The 27,996-nt window shown below is 41.8% G+C and overlaps 1 protein-coding gene across 1 annotated transcript in view; it reads right to left on the bottom strand.

Annotated features, from left to right (window-relative positions):
• The window catches only part of nav3 (neuron navigator 3), a 90,962-nt gene that overhangs the window by 36,429 nt on the left and 26,537 nt on the right, over nucleotides 1-27,996 (bottom strand). Inside the window, exons 5-6 of the mRNA XM_053313731.1 lie at nucleotides 27,390-27,509; nucleotides 745-868 (exon numbers count right to left, since the gene is read on the bottom strand). Coding sequence (XP_053169706.1) covers nucleotides 745-868; nucleotides 27,390-27,509 — 244 coding nt within the window. The remainder of the gene's footprint in view (nucleotides 1-744; nucleotides 869-27,389; nucleotides 27,510-27,996) is intronic.

The following is a 27,996-nucleotide window of genomic DNA, read 5'->3' as shown; positions in this document are numbered from 1 at the left end:
TCACATGATGTGTAAATCCCACTCTACTCACAGGTGTACATAAAGAGGTGTAAAAAAGATAATAAAAAACATAATAGTAGTACTATAAAGCAAATCTGTTGTTATAGATTTAGTTATTTGGTCCAGTTCCTGCTTTTGTATTCCAGATGTGCTTGTCATAACTTTGTAATCCAGCATTACCATTTGTAATTTTGTCTCACTGCTGTTATTCTCACTCATTATTGTCCATATTCTTAAAGCCATTACAGAGCTGTACAGAGTTTCTGCTAATACAAAATGAACATTTCCTACTGCTGCTGTTTCATACTAAAAGCATTTAACTGTCTTTTACTTGTCTCTACTAAAATGCGTCTTCAAAACAACGGTCATTCTCAGCACTTTTTAACAGTGAATCATCATTAATTTTTTAGGGGAGTAATGGGGCAAGAAGGAGCAGCTGTTAGATGATGCAGAATGAAATCATATTGCAGTTGCTCATAGGATTTTGGAGGAAAAAAGAACATTGTTGACTAAGTTATTCAATAAAAGTTTGTTTGGCTGCACTGTAAACAGGTATAGCAGTTGCTCCTTTGTTGTATATCTGACATATAAGTTGCTTAATGAGTGTTTGCCGTAGTAAGGATTTAAAATTGAAAGTGTAAAAGTTAACAAAGCAAGCTAAATAAATAAGTTCCCATACTCCAACCCCACTGTGAAAAAAACATCTAGATCTAGATACTAAACAATCAGCGCTCGTGTCCTTACCTGTGCTCCCTTGCTTTTGCGTGACGAGCTGACGGCAGAGTAGGCTGGTGTGTTCAGATCATCTGTGCTGATGTTGTCCAGCGTGTCGCTCAGCCCGCTGCTCACTGAGCTGCTGTCGTCCCAGCTGTGGGAAGAGAGGAGAACGGAGGAGAGAGGAAGAAGAGGAGTGAGACTGAGGCTGACGTAGGAATATAATAACAGCGTTCAGATCAGAGGTCATTTTTATCTTGAAGCTTTGGAGTAGTAATATAGCAGTTCTCTGTGCTTTACTAACTAGCATGCTCTGGCTGCACCCCATCTGCCATCAGCATCTTTCAACACTAATTAAAACTTTATTCAAAATGTCAGTGAAGAATTGCAGCAAAAAAAGTGCTGTAATGAAGTCATTTCCTCACTGTCCAATCACCAGCTAGGCTCTCAGACTTGCAGATGCTCAATTTGTCTCATCAAACAGCTGTGCTCTTTTTTTGGATGCCATTGACTTGTGGGTATTTGAGTTCTTCTTCTTTCTTTCTTTTTTTTTAAAAAAGGCGTTGGCTCATTAATTGTTAAGCTCCTCATTAACTCTGAATGTGAGGAGGAATAAAAGGATATTCATTAACACTCTAATTATTTAAAGCTGACAGACACCAAGAGCTAACCAAATGAGGAGCGTATGGATCAAACAATGATCATTTCCACACAGACACACACACAGACACACACACACACACACACTCTTTAATTACAACGCTGAAAACTCCTGCAGTATGTTTCTGTAATTTGCAAACCCATTTTCTGCCATCAGCACCAATAAATCACCTTTAATAATGATATATTAGCTCTTCTCCTCTTTCATTGTGTGTGTGTGTGTGTCTCTCTCAGACACACACACATGCGCACACACAAAGAGTGATAGTCAGCCAGCACCACAGCTGTGACGGCGCACACACACACACACAGTCCTTGCTCATACAAGTTGGTTTCCATGCCAACCTGTTAAGTCTTATCTGCATGTGCGTTAGCCTTTGTGTGTGTGTGTGTGTGTGTGTGTGAGACTGCTGCACAATGGCTGGCTCCGTTTATTTTTCCTTCCTGAGTTAAATTAAACTCTTATGGATATTTGGTCCTATTAGGTAGGGTTGGGTCTCTCTCTCTCTCTCACACACACACACACACACACACACACACACACAGTTGACAATCAATACAAACAAAACGACTGTTCACACAACTACACACACTGTGATTTTTATACATACAGCCCACAATTTACTTTACCTACAAATCCAAAAGCACTTTCATCTGACGTGAATTTTCAGTCTGACAGATTGCACACACACACATACACACACACACAAACACAAACACACATGCTGTATTTAAAATAATTCTTTTTTAAATCAGAAAGTGGAAACAACTTCCAGAAGGTAATTACGCTTTTTCGACAAGTCAATTCAAGCTCGCCATCTATAATTCATCGTAGAAGAGGATGAAACTCGAAGGCAGGCTGAAAATGAGAGAATAATGACTCAATTTTAAAAGGCTCACAAAGATGGAAGGACGGGAAGAAAAATGTGGGTGAGCTGGAGATGTGCGGATGTGTAGCTGTCTGGGGAAGATAATGGCGTTATTGATTTTCTAAAGTTTGTTCAGAAGATCAATAACCGTGAAAGTTGTCAAGCATAACAAACGTATGCCATTCATTATCTCTGATGATTCCTTTTAAGAAATAATTGTTGGGAGTGTTAATAAGCATGAAAATGAACAAACAAATTTCTTTCTCATTATCAAACATGAAAAATAAAAATCAGTTGCTTGAGCAGAAATGAGATAGCGACTGTGTCAACCTGCTCCACCGGAGGCACACGACTCAGCAATTCAATAAAACTTTTTTTACGTACTGTTTTGTAATAAAATATGTTATTTAAACCTAGCCTATTCAATTTAATACTGAAATAATTGACTGGTCTCAAAATACACCATTGTTTTTGACAGCAAGGTGCAGCATGACATTGATAGTAGGATAGCTAGCTAGGATAGCTAGCTAGTGTTCTTTTTTTGCTATATTTCAAGGACAACTGAGAATGGCAGAACCACAAAAGTATCTTATCTAAATAATCTTTCAGCCACTTGGACAAACACATTCTGATATATTTTACACAAAAAAACGCTGAGTGCACAGTCTACTGCAAAAATGTTGTGTGTCGAACTTAAAGCGTAAAACTGTATTTTGAAACAAGGCACGAGGAAAACTTCAAAGCCAGTTAGTCAAGAGGGCAGTGGCCCAAAACCCAGCTATGGAGGGCACTTAAGGCGCTTTCACACCACTAGTTAGATTATTTGGTCCGCACCAGGCAGTAAAATTGTTACTATGTAGCATACAGGCTGCGGTGTGGTCTGCGCTCACACCTGCAAACAAATCAAGATTGGTCCGATTGACGTTCTCTCATCTTCCGGTAGGTCAGCCATTTGGTGCGGAGTCAAGCGGACAGAGATCATCTCTTTTTGGAGGTCGCGGTCTTCTTGATTTAGTGCGCACCCGAGTGCAATTGATGCTTTCACACAAATGAAGACTAACCGAACTAGGAGCTTTTGGTCCGAATGGACTGTTTAGAGCGCACCAACTGCTGGTGGTGTGAAAGTGCCCTTATAAATTCATGCAGTGCTTTCCTGAACATGGGAAGCCATTCTCCAATTGACAGTATATAAAGGAGGCTTTTCTCCAGTTTGGCGAGCAGTTTGGAGGTCATAATGCCTGTTTCTGAGAGAACTGTAGAGGCTGATTACCGACATGGTTGTAATCTCTTGCATTGAAAGGTGTGTCAGTATTCAACGTGGCTCTTGATGAGAGTGTTGATGTAAACAACGTTCTTTCTGTTAGCAATGGTTACCACACATCATGAAAGAGGAGAGATGGGGAGGATGTGGCTACCCCTTCTTTTGAATTCCTCCCAAGGGGGATAAATAAAGATACATCTTATCTGATTTTATCTCATCATTTTGAGGAGAGAAATATTTTATTCTCTGCCATGGCAGGAAGCAGAAGAGATTCGTTGATTTCGGTTGAAAATCAAATTGTTCATCCTCTGATGTGAAGTTCCATTTCATTACTCACCAGGAAAAACTGTGCTCAAAAATGTGTGATTTTAATAGCGTGATGGTGGTGAAAGTGGTAATTACACTGTGGCTCGCATCTCTTTGACAGACTGTCAGTTCAGATCTCTGCTGGAGCAGATGGATCGTATTCACAAGGATTTACCGCTCCGCTGCAGGGTTAGGTGGCTGAATGGTGGTAATGTTGACCTCCTGGTCTGTGCATATTCACCTGACACCTGTAAAAGATTTGTCATGAATGTAGCGCAGAGCTGACACCTTGCAACCCAGTTATTCACTGAGGCAGCGGGAAATTGATTTGCTCTAATGGAAGCTTGAATGAGCAGCATTTATCTTCATGGCCGGAATCTGAGCAGGTCTATGACTCGAAACATTATAACCATATAATATAAGCAAATGATGAGGAATTTTAGCATGAGAAAGTAAAATGCCCTATTTCTCAAAGTATTTTGTGTTGTGTTGAATATATATATATATACTTTTTTTTTTGAAAACACAGCACCAGCACAAACTATGAAGAAGTAAACAGGCAATATAAAACAGGTAATGGACCTTTTTGATATTGAATGTCACTGCCAGCTTCTCATTTCGCCCTCCTTAATCTGTCATTCTGAGCTTTCATTTTTCTTCAATTCAAAGCCATTATCGGAAAAGCGTCTCAGAGATGAATGTTTAAACCACAGAGGAGCTTGTCATACAAAAAAAAATAAATACGTAGTAGGGATCCCGTCTGGCAATCTAAGCTTCGGAGCTATGAATCTACAGGTATACCACGGTTCTTCAATAAATAAATAAATAAATAAAAAAAGAGGCGAGGAGCAGCTTGAGTGGAGCTCTGATATCAAACAGAAGTCGAACCCTGTCTTTGCTGAGCGGGTTTCTGCACACACTGGGCTTTTGCAAACAAAGCCCGTGGAAATCGATGGCTTTGAAACATGCCTGGCTTGTTTCTCCTTTAATCATTTCCTCTCATCTGCACTTAAGCCAGTGTTCGCTGATACTGCGGCGTCATTTTGAGTTGTAGGCGGTGGCGTCTTTTGACAGCAGCTGAGACTCCGTCAAAGAAAGCGACGACATCAAGGTTAAACGGGCAGTTGGTGCAGGGCGGGGGCCTCGAAAGTTTTTGGCAGCGACGAGGACCTGCTGGGTCACCTTGACGGTCTGATTTAAAGTTACCCCTCTGCTTACCGAAGCCTCAGAAGTGTCAGGAGAGTTGCGACTGCGCTGAGGTTTCCTCTGAGACCAGCCTTCAGTACGTGACAGATAACAGGGGCAGACTGAGCCAAATTTAATGCACCCGACAAAATGAGGCGACTTGGTTCAACGCCAAAAGTCAGTGTTTGCCAGCAGACATACGGAAAACTCAATCTGTGTTATTATATTTATTCGGTGTATAAATATTAGTTCAAAGAGCGTAGACGCATCATGCTCTCAGTGACACACTCTTTACACACAGATCAAACAGACAGATGGTACTTTATGAACTCTGATTGCTCCTCATGCTTAATTGAACACCTCAAATATCATTCAGGCTTTCTTAAAGGGAGAAAGGGTTCATTTTGTCTGCATCACTATTCATTTCCTCCAAACTGAGACAAATTACACTTGATAAAATCATGTGCTGCACATTTACTTGGGAGATAGAAAAAGGGGAATGGTAAGGCCGCAGTAATAGGATGCTAGCTCTTGGAGTCTATCATCACAATGTGCAAAGCAGAGACAGATGGCTGCAGAGGAGCTCATTGACTTCCAATTCTTATCTAAACATGAGAATAATTTTGCGCTGGCTGCAGCATATCACTATTTCCTCCTAGGGTGGTCTCTCTGACACAATGCAGAACATCTTTTTTTTTCTAGAGAATGAGTATGAACTGCGGGTAATGCGATTTAAACTATTTCTTGGCCAATTTTTTGCTTCATTATCATAATGAGTCACAGTGAATGGCCTTTGGAATCTTAATCATAAAGTAAAGATGCCCTTTGGCTTTCAGACTTCTGTAAATGTAATTCTGGCAGCTGATTTGTATTAATTAACATACTGAGTTACTACAATGGGGGCACAAAAAAAGCAGAACTAAGTTGGTGAATGGGAATGCAAACAATGGGCAGATTATCTACAGAACACACAGGTGATAAATCAGGAAAGTCTTATAATGCTGTAGCAAATCCAACTTTGTCTGGGATAGAAATATAAAGTCCTCCATTTCTACAATTGTCCCTGATGTTTCTACCAATCTTTATAAAGAGACATTTAGCACTGAATGTCTGTCTTTAAGATATAGTATACTGAAAAATAAGAACTATAGAAGTACAAGCCTGACCATACTATTGATATAATTCTCTCAAGAAGTAGGATAAAGGTTAAAATAAGTTCCAGAAACAGTTATGAAACAAGTACCGGTAGTTAATACAAATGATGTATCGGGTAGATTATAAATATGGGACAGTATAAATGCATATTATTGTTTAGCCTTTGCTTTCAAGACAGTGGAATCTGAGTCCTCGTTTATTAAAGGAAGTTGCTTGTTCCATTCTATAATTGTATTATCTCCCTTTGAGTACAGGGAGCATCTTGAAACTTATCTCAAAATAGAGAAGGTTGCAGAAAATGATGTCTGAAAGCCAGCTGGCTCATCATACAGTGAGGTTATAGCTGAATTATAGTATTGATCGGCATCTCAATAAAGCATGCAGATAGAGAAGAGAAAACCTTTATTATGACTGTGGCTTCAAAGCCTCAGATGCTGAATGAACACTAATAGATGACTGTGTTTTTCTCTGAATGGGAAGCTGGGGACTGCTGAGGAAGAGCTTCCAAGCCCAGTGCATAATCCTGGGATAAAAAGTGGACAAAGCAAAAAGAAAACAAAAATAAATGACGCTCCTCCTCCTGATAGCCCGCCTGGCTGTAATAGGCTGAATATTTCATATTTCCACTCTCTGGATCAGCTATGATTGCTCTGACAGAACAGCGGCGAATGAAAGCTCCTCCCATCGGACCTGCACGTTTTCAGATTGCACGTCACCACATCTTCTACAGGGAGGGAGGGGGTAGTGGTGGGGATGGGGGGAGCAGCATCCTCAGAAAAGGCACAGCTGAACTCAATAACCCTAGAGCGAGGGCGGGCGAGCCGGACTTTTTGTGTCATAACTTCTTAAATTAACAATGAGCAACAATGTACAGAGCGGAACGCTTGAGAGGATATAAGCTTCTCTCCCGTGTTTCATATGTGAAGGCAGTGAGATGGGCAGATGGTGCAAAATAAGTCACACTCAACCCCCCCCCCCCCCCCCCTCAAATCCATATCCATATGAAAACATACGGTATTTCCCTTGTGGTGACCGTGTTCATTGGACAAACAGAAGTGCAATGCCTGGTACTGTAACACCTAGTTACAGTACCTAGTGCTTTAAAGGTATGTTTTTAAAATCCTCTAACCTGGGGGTTGGGTATATCTCAGTAGTGAAAATGTGGATGATGATGTCTGATATCAGATGATGGACAGGCCTGCTCTCAGGTAGGAAGACTCGACCACGAATGAGGATGGATCCATGTGTTTTTATTTTGCTGCAGATTCAATTACATAGGCTTGTTTTTTTTTGGGTTTTTTTGGCCGCTGTGTCACAGGCACATAGCTGCTCTCCCGTGCATGCGTCACTGTGACTCCACTCAACCATGCAAACATTATCTCATGCAATATTCAATACGCTAAGTCTTGTTCTTTCGACGGCCCGAGAGGAGAAAATGCTATTAGCGGCATGAACAAAGGATAACAACCGGTGATTACACTACATCATGAAGATAAATGAGGTTTCTGATGAGGGGATTTAGAAATATTTGGGGGGGGGGGTGCTGTTGAGGATGTAAAGGTGGGTTGTCTACAGATGGGAGAAGGCATCACTTCCTCAGAGGACTTCTTACATAACGGAAGCGAGAACACGAGAACATAACATCTCACATGTAATGGCATTTGAAGACAAGTGCTGTGGATTCATGAATGACTTCATTCACACTGAATCGAGGACATATCTGAAATTCTTGTCATTCCAATTTTGGTCATTCTCACATTTTAGCTTCAAATCATGCCTATAAAACCCATTCAAACTTCTGTGGATGATTAAAACTAAGCATAATCCTGATCTGACACCTACTGAAAATGATTGAATTCCTATTTCCTCATTCTTTATTTGAATTTGTGTACAAAACAGGACATCGTTCTCCCAACTGGAGTGCAGAGACAGATTTACTGCTGCTTGATTGACAGTAAACCGAACAGTAAATGTGTGGGCTGAGATTGTTTATACAGTACAAACAAATAAGCTTTATTTACAACAGAGCTAGAATCTCTGAACTAAAAGACACAGTGAGGTATAAAATAATAAAAGCCAATGAAAGCTACTGTCATCATTGTCAAATTTGTGTTATGTGGATAATTGCTTTGAGTACAATAATAAATCTCTAACTGCACACACGGCAAGCTCAAGTGTTGGGAGGAGAAAACAGCAAAGCCACAACAACAACGATGTCCTCTTTTAAACCATCAAGACGACTATCTGTTGCACACAAAACTTTGAAATGCATGAGTATTTCAGCTTTTCCACTCTCTCTCTCTCTCTCTACCACTCAGACAGAGAAGCCAGGGCTCTATGATGTAAATGGAAAGCACTCATATCCATATTGCCTGTGCCATAATCCCAGTTAATGCCACTGTGATCCTGCAATTATACTTTAGAAAACACCAAGGCATCCTTATAAACTTGACTTTACTTTTTTCGTCAGCTGCCAAAGCGTCTCCTTTATGAAGAAAAGAGCAAAACTAGAAGCTATCAGAACAAAACTAGACAGTCTGACTCAACTCAAACAAGCAGCACAAAGGAGCGTCAATCAGCAAGGTAGGCGTGTAGAGCAGCTTCTAGCTTTTCTGTCAACTCACCTCTAACGGGATGGACGTTGCCTGTCGTCTTGTCACGGAAGTGTTTTGCTTTGGTGTGTCTGTTTCCCTGCCGCGCCTACTACCACAGGAGGCAAAGCTCAACCTGGCAGAGAAGCTGGAAGCTGTGCGAGTCGACTGGGAGTCCAGAGAGGGAAATGGGAACCAGAGAGAGAGAAAGGAAGAAAAGGACTACCTCACTCTTTCACTTTCACCCCCTGCTGCTGCTGCTGCTGCTGCCACAGGCTCCCCCCTCCTCTCTCTCCCTTCATATCCCCTCCCCTTCACCACCAGGATGGGCCTGTCAGCCCTGGGAGAGGCAATCAGGCATGCCGTCATCAGTGGGTTAGCAAGGGTTAATTAAAGGAGGATGACAATGCAGAATCCAGCCAAATCTAGGAGGGAAGCTGGATAGGAGCAATGCACCGACCGTGTCTCGTCCTCGCCGAATGACTGGAAGTGATCTCATGCATAATACGTGAGACGGCTCAGAAAAGTCTGTCCACACAAGCCTCGTGTTGGGACATTATTCATGACTCTCCTCTCTTGAGCGCTGAAAGAGCCCTAATGGCGGGCAGTACATCGAAGAGGAAAAGGATGACGAGCTTTATTGAAGACTAACTTGAGAGTCCTCTTCATCATGTGGTTCTAATTACTGTCGCACAGAGCTGCCCAGTATCACAACATCTTCTAGTGTCAGAGGACAGTACACGCCACCTGGATATCTAGAAATGTCTTCCCACAGTAGCCAGAGATAAATCAAACAGTGTGAGCCATCCTGCTTCAGCTTTTTCCCTGAATTCTGTGCTCACTAGGGAGCCAGGCACTCAAGTTTGATATCAATTAAATCAAACTTTTGTCTCTTAATGTAACATAAGAGTAGAGCGACTGTGTAATAAGACAGAGTGATAGAAAAAAGTAGCCTTGGATTCTTATTTTAAGGTGTTGTGTCACAGGAAGAGAGAAATCTTTTACATGTTGTCGAAAAAAAAAACCCAGCCTTGACACCGACTGTGGAATCCAATTCAGTCTGGCACAATTCAATTAAAGAGAGGGAACAGAGTGACCTTGGTGAGACAGGGCTGGAAACGTATCCGTTGCCAAGCAGTGACAGACAGCAGGACGTCAGTACTGCCTGGCTGGGCTGGTAAAGACGTCTAGCCTTCCTGCTGCAGTGCGGTCAAAGACAACAACTAAATCTTTAGCCGCTCAGCAGCCGAGGGGGGTTCCAGCAGGCCGATACAACCCGGCAGGGGTTTGTTCTAGTCGATGGCACAGCACTGGCAAATGTGCAAACAAACAGCCCACATAAGTGCTCATGGCCCACCGCCGGCCCAACCACCAACCTCCCTCCCTCCTCCTCCTCCTCCTCCTCCTCCTCTGGCCTGGAAGGAGATTGACTGACTAAACCATATTTTCAACCTCAGGACAGATATAGTGTACAATGTGGAGGTTGATTAGGATTGTTTTTATTTTCTTAAGAGATGTGAAGAACAAAAACTACAATGAAGTCTTGTCTATAAAGTCAAAACAGCAGGAAACATGAATAGGAAGAAGAGGAATTGACTAGTCAAAAGACATTTAAAATGTATTTTTTTGTCAATATCTTTGGGTTTTGGACTGTTGGTCGGACAAAATAAGCCATGGAGGGCATGGGTGAGCTAGCGGGCATCAGTGGGGTCACTCAGCTGTTTGGCTTTGCTTTGAGTAGCAGATGACTTGGCAAACTGTTCACCACCAAACCTTGCTCATCTACTATTCTGGTACTGAAGAAATCTAAATCCTTCATCTTTCTAGGATTATGGCGTTACTAGTTGATGGACAGTGGCAGATCTCCAAAGCTCCCTCGGCCAAGGTTTGAATCCCACCACCGGTGATTTTGGCATGGGTCTGTAATCAATGATGAGCAACCAACAACTGACGACATCTCTATGAGAGACTGACTTGACAGGGTTGCTATAATTGGCAACTGACATCTGTTCTGATGAAACACATCAGAGAGTCATCTAGTATGATAAGAACTTAAATGAAGGTAAATCGTGTTAAATGTCTTTATGGAGCGTCAAATACTGTGTTAGATATCCAAAATGAATCCTTTTATCTCTTTTGTATTTCGATGCCTTTAGAAACTCAAGGTCTGTCTTATTCAGTCATTAACAAAAGCCTGGAGTGTATTCATACCTTGTTTGGGTCATTACTGATCAAAAAGAGGAACATAAACAATGCAGAGTTCCTTACAGCTTCATAAACGCTGTAATTACACCACACCACTCCTCATTTAACACGATTACATTTTCATAATCCACAACAGAGTCGGGCGCCATGGCAGTAAAGTGAATTATCGACGATAGGAGCTTTGTTGATTATTATCTTCACAAACTCATTAGTCTTGTCACATGATGAATGGAGTCATAACCTCAGTCATTCTCACCCAAATGAACTGACGCGGCTGTAGCAGGAGACGTTTGGTTAGTTTATCCTAAAGTCTACCTCAGCACTACATGACTACTGAAGTGTCTCACTCCATTAAGAATACTACGTACAAATCTTTTTTCATTTCACACCTCTAAAAAGAATGAGAACAAGCTGCACTAACCCTGAAAAGAAAAGGGGGGAACTACTGACAACATACTCTCTCACATACTACACAGTTCAGGCACTTAAATTGATAACAACAGCTAAATGTGATGCTTTGATTCCAAGGTTGTTTTTTTCCCTTCCAGCTGAATAGCGAAAGAAAGACGATTCTCCCTGCAGTGATTGTGAACTTGAAAAAATAAAACCACGCAGACAATTCAATCTTTTTAAATGAATTCCCGATCATAGTGAATTCTCAGGGGCATGAGCTCTGCATCAACAATCAAATAATCTTTCTCCTCTGTAAACACTCAGGCCTTTTTAACTAGATAAACTTATTTGATTAAAAGTTTTAAATCAAGTGAGCTTTAAGGCTGGAGATATATTGGAACCAGAGCTGCTTGTGGAGGGAGTCTCTCTCTCTCTTTCTAATGCGACACTACAACACTGCACAAGTTAAGATCCATAAGTCATCTTCCTGGTCGCTTACATCATATTACTTCTAATGTAGCTTTGTGGTACAAAACAGACATTCAGCTCTTTCATGTTTTACTTATGGAGAAAGGTTCATCCTGAGAGCATTCACATTTAGCCAAAATCAAACCAAAAATAAATTCTTATACTCATAATAGAATATCTTAGTGGGAGACACCAGCATGCCATCAGTGTTTCCCTTTAGAATGACCTAGAATGAATCTGATTACTATACTGGCCTGGACAATACACATTAATTCACATGAGGTGTCACATTCTGCATGTATGACCTCTTTAGCACATGTATTATACAATGCGGAGGGATAATAAATATCTCATAGCCATCTTATGTCACCTTTGTGTCACTTTAAGGTGACCCATCATTAAAGCATCACTGTTTCCCATAAATCACATGCAGTCAGACGCAACACCTTGTGAAATTTGCATGAATAGACGGGACAATGCATATTTTTCAATGATTTTGAGGGCCAAAATTGGTGTTGCATTTCTATCATGGAGAAACAAGCTGAAAGATTTCTCATTCATTTAATATTCCTACTATTCTTTAAAAAGCTGAAGAGGTCAAAGCTGGCATTTAAAATGTGGACAGTTAAAGAAAGTTAACTCCCATACAAAGAGAAGACAGCAGGTATGGACATTGAGATGACCTGTGTGAGCTGATCTAAAGTTTGACCATATGGGAGCTGTCATCAATCAGGGAGTCAGACGGGCTGATCTGACCTCACCCAGCACTTTGCCTTCAGTCTCACCCCTGAGTCCAACCTGATGAGCCCAGGTAGATAAATCGCCTAGGAGAGCGGAGGGCATCTCCTGTGTGTGTGTGTGTCTGCTGCCGTCTGCACGTGTGTCTCTGTATTATGTAGAAGATGAACCTTCCTGCACATGAATGTCTTTAATCAGGTTGAATCTCTTCTATATTTTAATATCTTGTGAATTACTATTCAATGCTAGCTGCTGCTGGTTCTTTATAGAGAATTCACAATGTGGTTCTTGATACAATCTCTTCTATAGGGTTTCCATATTTAAAAATTAAGTTCCATATATTAACTTGAGTGGAAAATATTTGTTAGAGTAAAAAAACAAAAACATTTTCAATCAGGACAAGTTACATAAAAATACATGTTGGTCAGAAGAAACCAATTTGGAATTCTTAAGTCTGTTGATGAGCTTTGCTATTTGAATGAAAACATATGTTGTTTAAATCTGGTTAGACAATAGAGGGCCGAGAACTATATCAAACAATCTTGAAAATGCTATGTGTAGCTTTGGTCCCACAATGGGATTAAATTGGATTTATATTGTGAAATTGAACAGTTCTACTTAATACACTGGAACATGAAGTAGTTACACTGTGAAATTAAGTGAAGAGAAGTGAAGAGACACTGGTGGCCATGCTGTCTTTCACCTCTCAGTCAGAGCAGATGAATAACCTGCCCCTGACTGACAGAGCTGTGCCTCACTGTCACACAGGCATATGGCCCAAAGATCATCATGCTGAGAGGAGCTTCAGGCGGGCTCAGCGAAGGAAAGGGAGACTGTGACAGAATACACTTCCTGCACTCAATCAACACAAAAATGATGTAAATGTACAATTATTACAGAGACAAATTATACCAGACATACTGATATATATAATGCAGTAAGTTTTGGTTGACAGTGGAAATGTTTTGGGGTAAAAATCTTATTGTTATAATACATTTAGAAAAATTAATTGGGCAAGATGTCTTTTTTTTCTTTCACTTGACTTCACTTATTAATTCAGTGAGTAAAGTAATGAACGAGAATACCGAACTTCCCCTGGAGGAAATTATGAGAGATATTTAGATGAATGATAAACAGGGAGAGCGGCATCCGGAATGGAAGACGTCGCTAAATCAGTGCCAACGAATAAGAAATGAGGGGAAAACTCTTCCATAAGAATGGAAACTTTTCCTTGAGGTTCTGTGAATAAATAGATGCTTAATGAGTGTGTTTGTATGTGCCACAATGTTCCTGTTGTTGAGGAAATATAGTCTATGCATGAACCTGCGCAAGTGAAGACACACATGAACACACACATACACACACACACACACAAAACAACCACACAGAGCTGGGTGCTCAAATCGGTAATAAAACTTCTTCCAATTACCATCACAGTTTGCTAAGTTTAGACTGTGTGCCTGTGTGCTTTTCATTAAAGTGGAAACACTGGGAAAAAAAGAAAACAGAAACAGACTGACAAGTGCCAGAAAACTTTAGAAAACTAGAAAGCAGAAACATTGAAGCGCTGCAGTTTCAGGTGCAACTGGAGAGAGAGGATATTTTGCTGCTAAGTGACGCCCTTGGCAGAGAGGAGCTACACGGGAACTTATATAACGACCGGCGCTGTCACTGATGGCAAAAACCCTCCAAATCTTCTCCTTGCTTACGGCAGCACTGATGAGCGGCGCAGCCTCCACCGCGACTGTCACCGCTCCGCAGAGTGACAGCCGTTATCCTGCTGCTCAGCAACACACGTACGCGCAAGTCTGCACACGCACCCTTTAAATGTAATACAGGGCGAGTGCACGAAAAAAACAAGCTCTCTTTTTGTCAAGCGCGGACAACGCAACACACATTCACACACCAGCTTGTCTCCAATTCCCCAAAGCTTACTTTTCAAACAGCGAAAAAAAAGAAGAAAGAAAAAAAAAGAATGCAGAGCCAGCTGCCTTAGTCCGGCCCTTAAACAAGAGGGCGATAGAGAAAGATAGAGAGAGAGAGAGAGAGAGAGAGAGAGAGAGAGAGAGAGAGAGAGAGCAACACACACACACACACACACACACACACCAGAATGCTAAAAGCGAGGCCCTTTTACTTATTCATCACTCTGCTGAGAACGGGGAGCCTGTTGGTGTCAAAACATTCTCCTTGGGCGCCTTTTCTTGACAGTGGAGCCACGAGCATGCGCTCATCTATGTTGCATGACAGAGGAGTATTTTTAGAGTTGGGCTTTTTACCCAAGCCTGAATTCACCATTGTTTTTGTTTTTTTAATGAACTGATAATAAGAGGAATCTGAGCTTTTGATATTCAGCTATTTACATGTCGATGGTCACTTTCCTGAAATTGAATTATTAGCATAATCAAACAAAAAAACCCCAAGACCCCCAAAAAGTAGGATACATTATGTGTTTTTGCTGTTCAGTATAATTGTAGGCACTGGCCAAACATTGATGACAAAGACTCTCCATATATGTAAACCTGAGTCACCCACACATCTAATGAAGGTGTGCAACATCTAACACCACCTACAGCCACATCAAGCTCACATATGCACTTGACTGAAGCAGCAGACATAAGCCCACCCTGTTCCAGCCCCAGATGGTCTCAGTCACCTGCTGGCCGTGAGTCTCGATCTGATGAGTCATTTAGATGAATTTCCTCGGGGGGCTCTGCTGATTTGGGGATAAAGCTGCCGCGGGTAGCAGCCAGGGGAGTCGTTATGGACGGAGAGAAACGTGAAGAATAATGAGTCTCGTGGGAGCTCAGATTATGTACACAGACCGACTCCCTCTTCCTGCCTCCTAGGAACTCTCTCTACTACTGCCAGTGTGCCGTGAGAGCTGGGAAGTAAGTGCTGTGTGTTTGTGTAAGGCTTGATTGAGGTAAAGCATGAGAGTGTGTGTGTGTGTGTGTGTGTGTGTGTGTGTATGTGTGTTCCTGCATTGTGTGTATCTTCCCATTTATTGTTCATAGTAGAGAGAAAATCCAAGTAGAGGGGAAATCGGTTTGAAAACATTATTAAGCTCGGTAATCTTCCCTTTACTGATAAAACAACAATTATTATATAGTTGCGCTCAGTGAACAAATATTTTGTCTCAAACTACAATTAATATCCAGATATCACTCAAAAAAGTATGTATCTACAGTGATAGCAGTGGCAAAGGCTCCTGCAATCAGGCATTGTATGTATAACACAAGCTCTGCCTTCTTTTTGCACACAGACAACCTCAAACTTCAAGTTTAATTATGGAAAATAGTTTAAGAACATCAACGGTAAAGGTTGGAGATTTTGTCTTAGCCATTTCTTAGTCAGCAGCACATTAGCATGCTAACATGCTCACAATAATAATACAAGCATGTTGATGTTAAGCAGGTTTAATGTTGACACACCATCACTGTGTTAATTTAGCGTGTGTAATGGAAATTCTTATTATTCATCTTGTCTGAGCAAATGAGTAGTTATGTTATTTGATTAGACATATGTGTGTGTGTCATAATCTGTTGACCATGCCATGAAATGCTGATTTAAGGAATATCATTGACCTTTGATGGAACATCATGTATGTTATAGTCTACTGATTAACTATTGTCCTGATTGTATACACGTGATGACGTGCCTATTGTGATGACATTGGTCTGTTGATAGAACAATGTCTCCCTTTTCTATGATAATGTATTGTATATAATCTGACTGTTTCCTCTGCTCGGGGCTCGCTTTTTCATCTCACGCTTGAGACAGAAGGAGTCCGTCTGCAGACGACTGAATAAACTAGAGAAAGACAACGTTACCGGCTTTGTGCTTCTTGATAAATAAAAATTGCCAGAACATTTGGCGTTGTCGGCAGGATCACCCGTGAGCCGGCGTTCGGGACTCAGCGCTGCAGGTTAAGTCTGTACAGCTGGAGTCTGGGACTCCAAAACGCCCCAAACCTCCCTGTCAAAGAGGGTAGAGAAGTGGGGGACCTGACACGTGAGAACCGACGCCCACTCACTGGCGTGATCGAGGAACTTTTTTCTGGCACACAACCTTGTCTTTCTGGTGAGTACAATCAGTAATAATAGATCCTCGCCACCGAGGGTGGGTGTAATAGACGTATTAACAGGGCAGGTGCTTACCGCTGTAGGATCGCTGAAGCTTCGGGGGTCTGGGACCTTAGAGACTGTAGAGACAGTCCGTGTGCACATTAAAAAAGCTTTGAATGTTACCATCAACGATCGTTTAGTTTTAAGGTTTAAAGTTCTAAGAACGTAGGGGTATAGAATATTTTTACTTTTCACTCTACTTGTAAAAAAAAAAAAAAAAAAAAGTGAGGAGTTTAGTAAAAATAACACAAATTGGATTAAAACTTTAGAGAAAACTAAGAGTAAAATATCTACACTAAATTAACTGAAGTAGCAATAAATAAATAAATAAAAAATCCAAGGTCCTTACAAATCCACCTAAAGAGAAGAAGCAACTAAAAATCTAAAACAAATTTTATTTTTTTTGCCACAATGGGCTCTAACAGTACCAAGGATGAAACACCTGTAGATCCACCTGTAATGTCTTCTCCCAATATTAGGTTTATGATCACAAAATATGGTGAACAAAGTACTGACCATCTTGGAATCTGGGTTCAGGAGTGTGGGTTTCCAGTTACGGGCAGTTTTAGCCTAACACAATTAGAACAATTAAAAATCCAACTAACAGTAAAAGAAGAAACCAGTCAGTCAAAACAAAACAAAAAAAAAAAAAAAAAGGGAAAAATGTTTATGCTTGTTGGCTTGATGAAGCCAACACCAGGGACAGAAGACATAAGGCAGGGAAAGCTACACTAACCTCTGCATCTCAGTGCCTCAAACTAGATCCTGATCTGGACTCTGCTCTGCCCAGAAGACAGCCAGCACCAGCTGTGGACCAAGGAGGAGCAGCCAGCGCTCCGGGAATGATGACAGCCACAGCCATAACCACACCATCACAGCCAATTCCATGCCCAAGGGTGGGAAGACAAGGACTTCCACCTCCACCATATGCTACAAGATATTGTGCACCGCACACCTTTCCCCATGGGATGAAAGCAGAACACGACCAGGCACAGTTTTCAAGTCAACAGACTACTCAGACCATGGACATACAACAAGATGAAAGAAGCTGCTACTCACCTCCCCTCAGTCAAAAATGGGGGAGAGGAGTTTGCAACACAATTGGACATTTTCTGTCAACAATTCAGACCATCTGAATGAACTGAAGCGACGAGGACATCACAACAAGGGACAGGGCAGGCCGTGGGACAACTGACGCTTGTTTCACGTGTGGAATGATGGGACATTAGACTAAAGACTGTTCGAAAAAAACAAGGAAAATGAGAACGAGATTCCACATGAGACCGAGGCTGATTGACTAGGGGTGGAGCAGAGGACAGTGACGGACACATCTGGTTATGACACAAGGGCTGAGACGGCAGATCACTCCACACAGCAGATAAGTAGAAATGCATCCACTGACATGCAAAACACAACAGAAATAGACACATACGTCAAGCAACAGCTTATCTCACCAGCCATTCAACAGAATTATTTTGTTTTGGTTTGTTTTGGTTTCCACTTCCCAATGTATTCTTGTAACAAGGATTCCCCAAACAAATTCCTTTGTCAGATATGGTAGGGAAGACCTAATGTCAACAACACACTGACTTCATGACATCACAAGGCCTCCACTGCACTACTCACATCTTGCAGGGAGCAGACAGAGAGTTTGAGGAAATATGGTATAGGACAGATCAGGACAGACACACACTCAGACTAAACTGGTTATATTGGACCTATAATCGATGTGCTGTGTCAGTAACTCTGTCTAATCCATTTTCTAAAACTCTGTTCAGGATACCACACTCCAACCCCCATGTTTCACTGGTCAAACCCAAAACTAAAAGGTGGGAGGACTTGGGACCTTGGATTGCAATGAGGCCTCCGGGTGGGGAAAAACATCAGATCCTGATGTTGATTTCCATCCGCTTCTAAAGGTGCACCGAAAAAGATTTTCTGCTGTAGTGACTGCGGAAAAGACTGTTGAGCTCATTCCAGACACAAATTTCCAAACAACCATAGAGGTAAAAGATTTCTTTGATTCATTTTTTCGGCAATCACATTTTCATAGAAGACGTCTCTGAAAATCCTGAGCTAAATCAGGTACCATCATGTTTATGGGCAAAGCACAAATATGATGTAGGACTGATTAAAGATGCCAAACCAGTTGTGATCACACCAAAATCTTTGTATAGGTCATGCAAAATCAATATCCTTAAAGCAGGAGTAATTGTTACATATGAAAAATCTCCTGTGAGAACACCAATTTTTCCTGTAAAGAAAATCAGAGATGCTGAGCAACCCGATAAGTGGAGATTTGTACAGGATCTGCAAGCAGTAAATGCAGCAGTCCACGCGCGCACCAAATATACCAAATCCACACACAATTCTCTTTCGAGTTCCATCTGACAGTAAATGGTTCTATGTTGTTGATCTCGAAAATGCATTTTTTTTTAGTATCCCAGTGGATAAAGAGCCAATTTTGGTTTGCTTTTTATTTGAGTCCAAAATGTACATTTTTTCTAGGCTCTGTCAAGGTTACACTGAATCTCCAACCATTTTTAATGCAGCATTAAAAGACAATCTAAATTCACTCAACTTACCAGTTGGTAGTATTTTTTTTTTGCAATATGTGGGTGACCTAATGATTTGCTCTCTCACACAGGAAGCCTGTGTACAAGACACACTCGCTGTTCTGAACCATCTGGCTGATAACGGTCACAAGGCCAGCTTGTCAAAACTTCAGTTTGTTTCAAAACAAGTCACTTTTCTGGGTCATGTGATCACAGCAGAGGGCAAAACCCTCTCACCCAAACGAATTGAAGCAATCCAAAACATTCCACAGCCTGAAACAAAGAAACAGGTAATGAGTTTTTTAGGAATGACGTCATATTGCAGACAGTGGATCCCAAAGACAAAGTTATTTAGACACCTGAGGCTGTAAAAGCCTTTGTGGAGTTGAAATTGGCATTACAATCTCCTCCAACATTGGGCCTTCCGGATTGCACCAAACCATTCACACAGACTGTGGGCGAACGGGGTGGGTACATGACTTTAATATTGACACAAGACCATGGGGGACGACAGAGACCTGTAGCCTATTTCTCATCAAGACTTGACTCGGTTGCTGCAGGACTTCCTACATGTCTAAGAGCTGTGGCAGCTGCAGAAAAAGCTGTGATAGCTTCACGTGACATTGTAGGCTATGCTGATCTCACCCTACTGGTACCACATGCTGTTTCAATGATTTTGCTTGAACAGAAAACTTCCCACCTGTCAACAGCAAGGTGGATCAGATATAACACAATTCTGCTTGATATGCCTAACATAACTGTTAAAAGATGCAATGTTCTTAACTCTGCAACTCTTCTCCCTACACCAGACGATGGACAACCACATGACTGTGTGGCAGTAATAACTGAAACCTGTTCCCCCAGACCTGATCTGCAGGACACACCTCTGCAGAACGCTGACCTGGAACTGTTTGTGGATGGCTCAGCCTCGAGAAACTCAACAACCGGTAAAAACCAAGCGGGCTTTGCTATTACAACACTACATGACACAATTGTTGCACAGCCACTTCCCTCAAATTATTCTGCACAAGCAGCAGAATTAGTAGCGCTGACAGAGGCTTGCAAGATTGCAGCTGACAAAACAGCCAACATATATACTGACAGTAGATATGCATGGGGAGTGGTAAATGATTTTGGCCGTCTTTGGGCCAATAGAGATTTTTTAACATCAACAGGCAAACCTATAGCCCATCATGCAATGGTTGCTGCACTTCTCGATGCTGTCCTCCTTCCAAAACAGGTTGCTATCTGCAAATGCCAAGCACACACAAATAATGACAATTTTGTTTCACAGGGGAATGCCAGAGTTGACGCTGCAGCCAAAACAGCAGCACAGCTAGATAACACTAACAATAACATTCAATGTCTTGCTATTGTTAACTCACCACTGACATCCACAGTTGATTTGTTTGACCTACAGGCCAGAGCCAGCCCTGAAGAGAGGATGGCTTGGAAGAAAGCAGGCCTAATGGTAGACCTTGTCTACCCAAATACTTATTTCCTCATTATGCTAAGTTGACACATGGGGGATCATGTGTCAAAAGGGGGAATGATGAGTGAAATACAGAGGTATTGGTTCACAAAGGGTTTCTCTAATTTCTCCCAAAAATTTTGTCAAAGTTGTGTGATCTGTGCTACTAACAATGCAGGCAGAGGCATCCAGATGCAACAGAGTGCGCATCCACCACCACAAAAACCTTTTGATCACTTACAAATGGATTTCATTAGTGATTCGCCTAGTGAGGGAAAGAAATACTGTTTGGTTTTTTGTTGACATGTTTTCCAAATGGGTAGAAGCTTTTCCCACTTCTAAGCAGGACTCAGCAGCAGTAGCCAAGGCTCTAATCAGAGAAATAATTCCCAGATGGGGAATTCCAGGTAAAATCTCATCCGACAATGGTACACCTTTCGTGAGCGCAGCCCTTAAGAGCGTGGGTGAGTATTTTGGCATTGAAATGAAGCAACATTGTGCTTATCACCCAGCCAGTGGGGGGGCTGTTGAAAGAGAGAATGGTACATTGAAAGGAAAATTGGCTAAATGTTGTGAGGAAACTGGTTTAACTTGGACAAAAGCACTACCGATTGTTTTGATGTACATGAGAGCTAGGGTCAGAAGCAGAAATGGCCTTAGCCCATTTGAAATCCTCTTTGCACGACCTATGGATACAGGAATTGGACCGGTCAAGAGGCAACTTCCCAGTGTGAGGATGAAATGTTACGTTATTGTGCAAACCTGTCCTCTGTGCTTACTGATATTCACAAACAGGCTAAGGACGCCCTACCAAAAGCCACGGAGGAAAAACTACATGACCTGGAATCTGGAGACTGGGTCGTAGTGAGAGACCTGAGGAGAAAGAGCTGGAAAGCACGCAGGTGGAACGGACCTTTCCAAATCCTCCTCACCACGGAAACAGCAGTGAAGGTCGCAGAACGGGTCACCTGGATACACGCCAGCCACTGCAAACGGGTTCCTGAACCCACGGACGAGACACCATCAAGCGTGCAGAGCATCAGTAAGTGAACCAACACTTTCCCCCGCCTTGTACTGACCAACAGGAGGGGTGTGGTTTAAAGTAGGACCACACGTCTCTAGTACACTGATTACGGGGGTAAGCTGAGGCACCACGGCTGATGCAATGACGCCAACGAATATACAGTGGCGCTGGAGGGGTGGCAGATGGAGAGGAATTTGCAGCATATTCCTGCTCACTGTCATCATCGTCCTGCTACTGCTCCTGCAACAAGACACATCACAGCCTGAACAACAACAGGGGGGTAAAAACTCAGAGAGCAGCTGCAGAGCATCCAACTGCAGAAAGAGGAGAGAATTGCTGCCTGAGTTTACTCATCCCCTACTGAAGCCTGAGGAAAATTCTTGGTACGCTGTAGTACTATCGACAGCCAGAAGGATTACAAATGACAGCTGCTATGTCTGCACACAACTTCCTCACGGGGTGGGAGACGCTATACCTGTGACGCCAACAACCATTGAATGTTTCGGAGACACTAGGCGTCATGGTAGCTTTCACCCTGGGGGGTTTCCCTGGAGGACCGGACTGTGAAGGACATGGCTGAGAACATCGACATGTGCAACATCAGCATCGTCAACTACGGGGGTTCAACGGCGAGATTCTGGAACATGACACAGGTGAAACAACCAGGAGTTCACCAATCTGTCATGACTACAAACCCCACCCAACAACAAGGAACTGTTTGTTTCACTAGGAAGTGCTTCACTGAACAAGAGCACTTCCTGGGAATACCACCGTGCAAGCAGGTGGTTACGGCTACCTGTGGGACATTACGGACAATATGACTCATATTGTCTCACACCTGAACGACCTGTTGTATGAACAAAAGATCAAAGACTCTGTGTATCAAAGTCCATGGTTATGGCTGACCCAGGGAGGATGGAAAATGACGTTACTGAAAGCATGGACACCTGTGCTTGTTACCCTGACAGTGTTTATGGTTGTGATCTGTTGTGCTATACCTTGCATTAAAGCTTTGGTCACTTCATTGGTTAAAACCTCTGTTGGGCAGTTCATAATTCAATCTGAAGGTGGTTCCTCTCTGAACTGGGTTCCACCCTATGCTGACTTACATGATTTTGACAGTACTGTTTAATCTAGTATTGCTCAATCTAGCAATATTGTTTGCTTTGATTACTTAAGAAAAAAAAAAAAGATGTTGTTAATCAGATTTTTTTAATCATTAGTTTTGAATTTCAAGGATTAATGTTTGTTTGATTAATGTTAATTTGTGAGCGTAATACGCTCAAATGGGGGAATGTAATGGAAATTCTTATTATTCATCTTGTCTGAGCAAATGAGTAGTTATGTTATTTGATTAGACATATGTGTGTGTGTCATAATCTGTTGACCATGCCATGAAATGCTGATTTAAGGAATATCATTGACCTTTGATGGAACATCATGTATGTTATAGTCTACTGATTAACTATTGTCCTGATTGTATACACGTGATGACGTGCCTATTGTGATGACATTGGTCTGTTGATAGAACAATGTCTCCCTTTTCTATGATAATGTATTGTATATAATCTGACTGTTTCCTCTGCTCGGGGCTCGCTTTTTCATCTCACGCTTGAGACAGAAGGAGTCCGTCTGCAGACGACTGAATAAACTAGAGAAAGACAACGTTACCGGCTTTGTGCTTCTTGATAAATAAAAATTGCCAGAACACGTGTCAGCTAAATTATGCTGATTAGCTGTTAACAAAAAAGCTGAGGTGAGGCTGATATGAATGAAATAATGGACCGCGGTTGTCAAATTTCACAACAATCTATCCAACAGTCATTGAGATATTTCAGTAACAACTAAAACCATCAACCTCATGTTGCTACAGAGGAAAAGTTAGAGTCAGAGTATCACTGAAGTCATAGGAATCTTCTTGTCTGAATTGTCTTGGAACAATGAACATCTGTATAAAATTTCACGGTGATCCATCAAACACATGTTGAGCAGTGAGACCTTTGACCTGCTGGTGGCAATAGAGGGAAAGTCAAAGGATCACAAGACTTTTTAATGTATCCTCTAGGGACCCTGGATATCTGTTGTAAATTTCATGCTAATCCCTTAAATAACTGTTGAGATATTTCACTCTAACCTAAAAATGTCAACCTGCTGCTCATCAAAGCCAGTGGTTCAGTCTGGGCCAAAGTGTTGGACCGACCAATTGACCGGGAGCCATGCTGCTAGGATGGAGAAAAACCTCTAACTCAGATTATCCTCAACTGAGTCCAACAAGTTCATTTGCCTTCCCTAGGCATTGGTAAAAGATTGATTGGAGTGTATTTTGCCTTCAGTCAACTCCTTGCTACTCTAGTCTGAGCAGCCATGCAAGAAAAAATGACTACAACACTACACGCCAGTTACTGAGGCATAGAAAATGTGTTAAATGTTTTTGTGTCCTAGTGTGGTTTGTTTACAGTGACCATAAAGACATGGGGGGGGATTGTATTTGTTGTTCCTAGAATGTGCCAGTATGTGCATTTGTGAGATGAAATGTTCTTCAAAGTCAGGGAATAGACTGTTTGAACTTGAGCCTTATCTGCTTCTTATTTCGCCTAAAGCCGGGGGGGGTTATGGGAAAAAGAAGAAGAGCGCTTTGGGATAGAAGAAGGAACCAATCATGGAAGGTATATCCTGTACTACAGAGGGAGGTAAAGCCGAGCTAAGGTGTGGAGCCCGGTGTGCAATCGCTTCGGAAATGATTTTTTTCCCCCTGAGCTTTGTCACATGTCAGCGGGAAGTGACAGCTCAGCATCTGACAATCACACATGTCAGAGGGAGGCTGGGAGGAAGCATCAAAGCTATGCGTGTTCTAGTAGGTGTTTTCCTAGGTTTGTAAAGAAAAGGAGAAGAAGGAAGGAAAACAGGGGTACCAGAGTTCAGATTCTGATCCTATCAGGAGTCTGTTGCGTGGAGGTGTCTTAAGGGGGAGCAAGCATCAATATTTCCTCATCGCCCCCAAGACCCAAAGCTTTAACACAGTTAAAGCTGCAATTTTCTGGATTTATGTCAAGAACAGGTGAGAGGTACTTTAGGCAAAACATTAAAATGCAGAGATAAAACATATGTGAGGGGTGAAGCTGAGACTCAGCAAATAGAAGAGACAGTTCACAGGGTTCATATTAATTCTCATCCTATCAGTCTCTTTGCCCGAGAGTCAAGTTTGACAGGCACATCGGTTTGAGACTGACAGGGGCAGGTTGATCGCCTATTCTGAACCTCCGGTCAGGTCTAGCGTGTTTTAACGCTCGGCTGGTCACAGATATGATCAGACTCGCCTCCCCCGGCTGACTAGCTTGACTGGCCTCTGTGACGCATGTGAGAGTGAGCATGTTACCAAGAAACAGCAGGACTGTGTGTCTGGACTGTAAAACAATTAGATCCATATCTAGATTTATCTATAGAAGAGGAGCAAACACAAAGACTCAGACACAGCAGGGAGCTAAATATCCATCAGCATATCTGCAAATCATCTTTCACCCTGTTTAAATTTGCTCAGTGTAACCATGCACATTCAGCACATCTCAATTTCCTTGAAGAGAATCTCTAAACTCACTAACAATCGGAATGTCTAGCTTTTTTTCTTACTTTAATTTAGTTACTTGCTTTCATGTTGGCTTAGAGTCTCTTTAACGTAACTTTTACTGATTTAAAGCACTAAAACAAAAGCCAACTCAGTCTTGAGAGTCATATCTGATTGCTTTTCAAGCCTCCCACTCCTTCAAAAAACACCACGCCACTCATTAAAATCTTGGCAGAAGACAAAGTTGCGACACTGGGAAATGTCACAGCATCAGTCGATTCCCAGCAGCCTCTCTGAAGGCATGTCATCGCAATCTTAGCTTGACAGCTTTAAAATCGATAGCACGTCTCTCCTTTTCACCTCGTTTATTCTCGGTTGCCCCTGCAGTACGGTGGGTGTCCTGACTGTCACCTCTGAAGGACTTGAACTCATTTCTTACTTTATGCTCGAGGCTTGCTTTTTGCTTTTGGTTTCATTATTCTTTTATTGGGTTACCATAAGCAAACTAAGATATGTTTGCTTCCAGTCTGTTGCTGAATGAAAGCTCTTAACCCATGCCACCTTTCAGTACTGAATCATTTCCTCTTTGCCATATCTTCATATACCCTTAGCTTGTATCTTGAAGTAAAAAAATAAATGTTATCTCCCATTTCTTCTTCTAACACCATGGAATGAAGTCTCTGGTACTGACCCTTGTTCACATTCAGATAAGAAGAGGTTTTGTGTAATATCAGTGCTGTAAAGCTGCTTACAGAGAGCAAATATTTACACCAATCTATGCAATATAGAGAAAATTGTAACATGATGGTAGGCAGACAATATTTTTCAAGTAGAAAATGTATATATTGATCATTCTTTTACTGTGATAGGGTAGCAAATGTACCTACTAGTTAAAATCGATTGCTGAAGCTACTTCGGCTTGTTTGAATGCTAAGTTGTAAGGTAGGTAAGGGGCAGTTACCTCTACCCATCAGGCTTCAAGAAGATACATCTGCAGCTTCTGCTTGGCAAAGGGTTAGGGTTAGGATTAACACTTGATAACACTTTCAACCTTTCTGCCATTGTCACAGCCAGTGATGGCACACGCATCACTGGCTGCAAAACACAGTCTGGTGGATTCGCCCTTGCAAACATCAACCTGGCTGCAGCTGAAAGTGAATGGCAACCAGCAAAGCCATGGATGCTTATGCTGATGAACTCATTGCGAGGTACTTTGGAGAGGAACATCAGCTATGAAATGTCAAATGTAGACGTCAATGCACCATCATCTAAATATCCTATAAATGTGTCCTTGGATTGATCACCATGATGGAAGATTATTGGGTTAGCCAGCTTTTCTTTGAGCTGGTGTCACAAAGACGGCTCACTTTTGACCAGGATAGATCAACCAAAGGAACCCCTACCCTGCTCCAACATGTAAACTTCAGAGGATCAGATCAAACTACTGATCAATGATATATCTGGAAAAAATTAGACATCACTTCAACAATATCTTGACAGGAACAAGAGCAATAGATATTTTTTTTTATAGGTCTGTAGAATGACTTTGCTGTTCTAACCCTTCCATATCAACTTCTGACAGAAACCCCCAATATTACACATATACAGGATATGCTATAAAGAGTATATGTCATAAAATATACAGTATGTGTTCATAAAAGCAAGAATACTCTATGCTGAAGGTGCCAAATGTATTTAAAATTGAAGGTATGTTTAATAATAAATGAAACCCTATAGTGTTAGCCTTAACTTTAATACTAGGATATTATTTCTAGACTTTCTCCAGCTTTTTATTCAATTGAAGTTGTGTGATTACATTGGATGTATTTCATCTCACTGAATATCCTTTTGTGTGACTGCAATAATCGCATTTCCTCGTAAGATGAATCACCGTTTCATCTTCAATCATATTAACTACTCCATTCATGCTTCTGATTGTGGCTTAGGATGAATTGTCTGAGACCACTTTCTTTGAGTTGATAACAAGCTTTGTGTTACCAGGTTTCCAGTTGAACTTCGTGATATGGGGCGCGGTCCACAGACAAAACACAAACACGCATCAGTAAAACAAGCAGCGCCGTTTGATTGACGGACTCCAGTCTTACCTGTCTATGTCGCCCTGCATCTCTTTGCCTCCTCTCTGAGATACTTCTCGGGAAGAAGCTGCGTCTGAGGCTCGGCCTGTGTTCCGTGCATACAGATGGAGGCCGCCGTCTGTAAGGTATCTGTGAGAGAGGAATTCATTAGAGGAGGTAGACATCTGACCTCGGATTGGCACGAAAAACTTTTACTTTTTAAATATTCATACACAGCAAGTAGAAAATAAAGCAGAGAAAGTGCACTGGCTTATTACTGAGCATTGTTTACAACATAGAAGTACATATGAGAACTTTGACATTAGTGAGGATGCAACTGTGTGTTCAAGTAAATGCTCACAATTTGTATATCTGTGGATGTGCATGTGGCAGTGAGTAATTGGTTAGGATTTGAGGCTACTGCCAGATAGCTATCAGACACGGCTGATAGGACACGGGGATCATTAGTGTTGCTCTAATTAAGCTAATAATTCATCTAATCACCTTTCCCTCCTGACGTGTTGCTACATTTTCTGATCAGTCACGTCTTTAATCCAACGCGTGTTTTACTCCATCGCTCCTTGCTTAACATCCCTCGCAATTTTTCCCCCGCCAAATGCTTTTACGGAAATTTTAA

Source organism: Scomber japonicus, chromosome 23 (genome assembly GCF_027409825.1).
Source record: "Scomber japonicus isolate fScoJap1 chromosome 23, fScoJap1.pri, whole genome shotgun sequence".
Classification (NCBI taxonomy): domain Eukaryota; kingdom Metazoa; phylum Chordata; class Actinopteri; order Scombriformes; family Scombridae; genus Scomber; species Scomber japonicus.
This window is presented reverse-complemented; position numbering and strand designations above follow the sequence as displayed.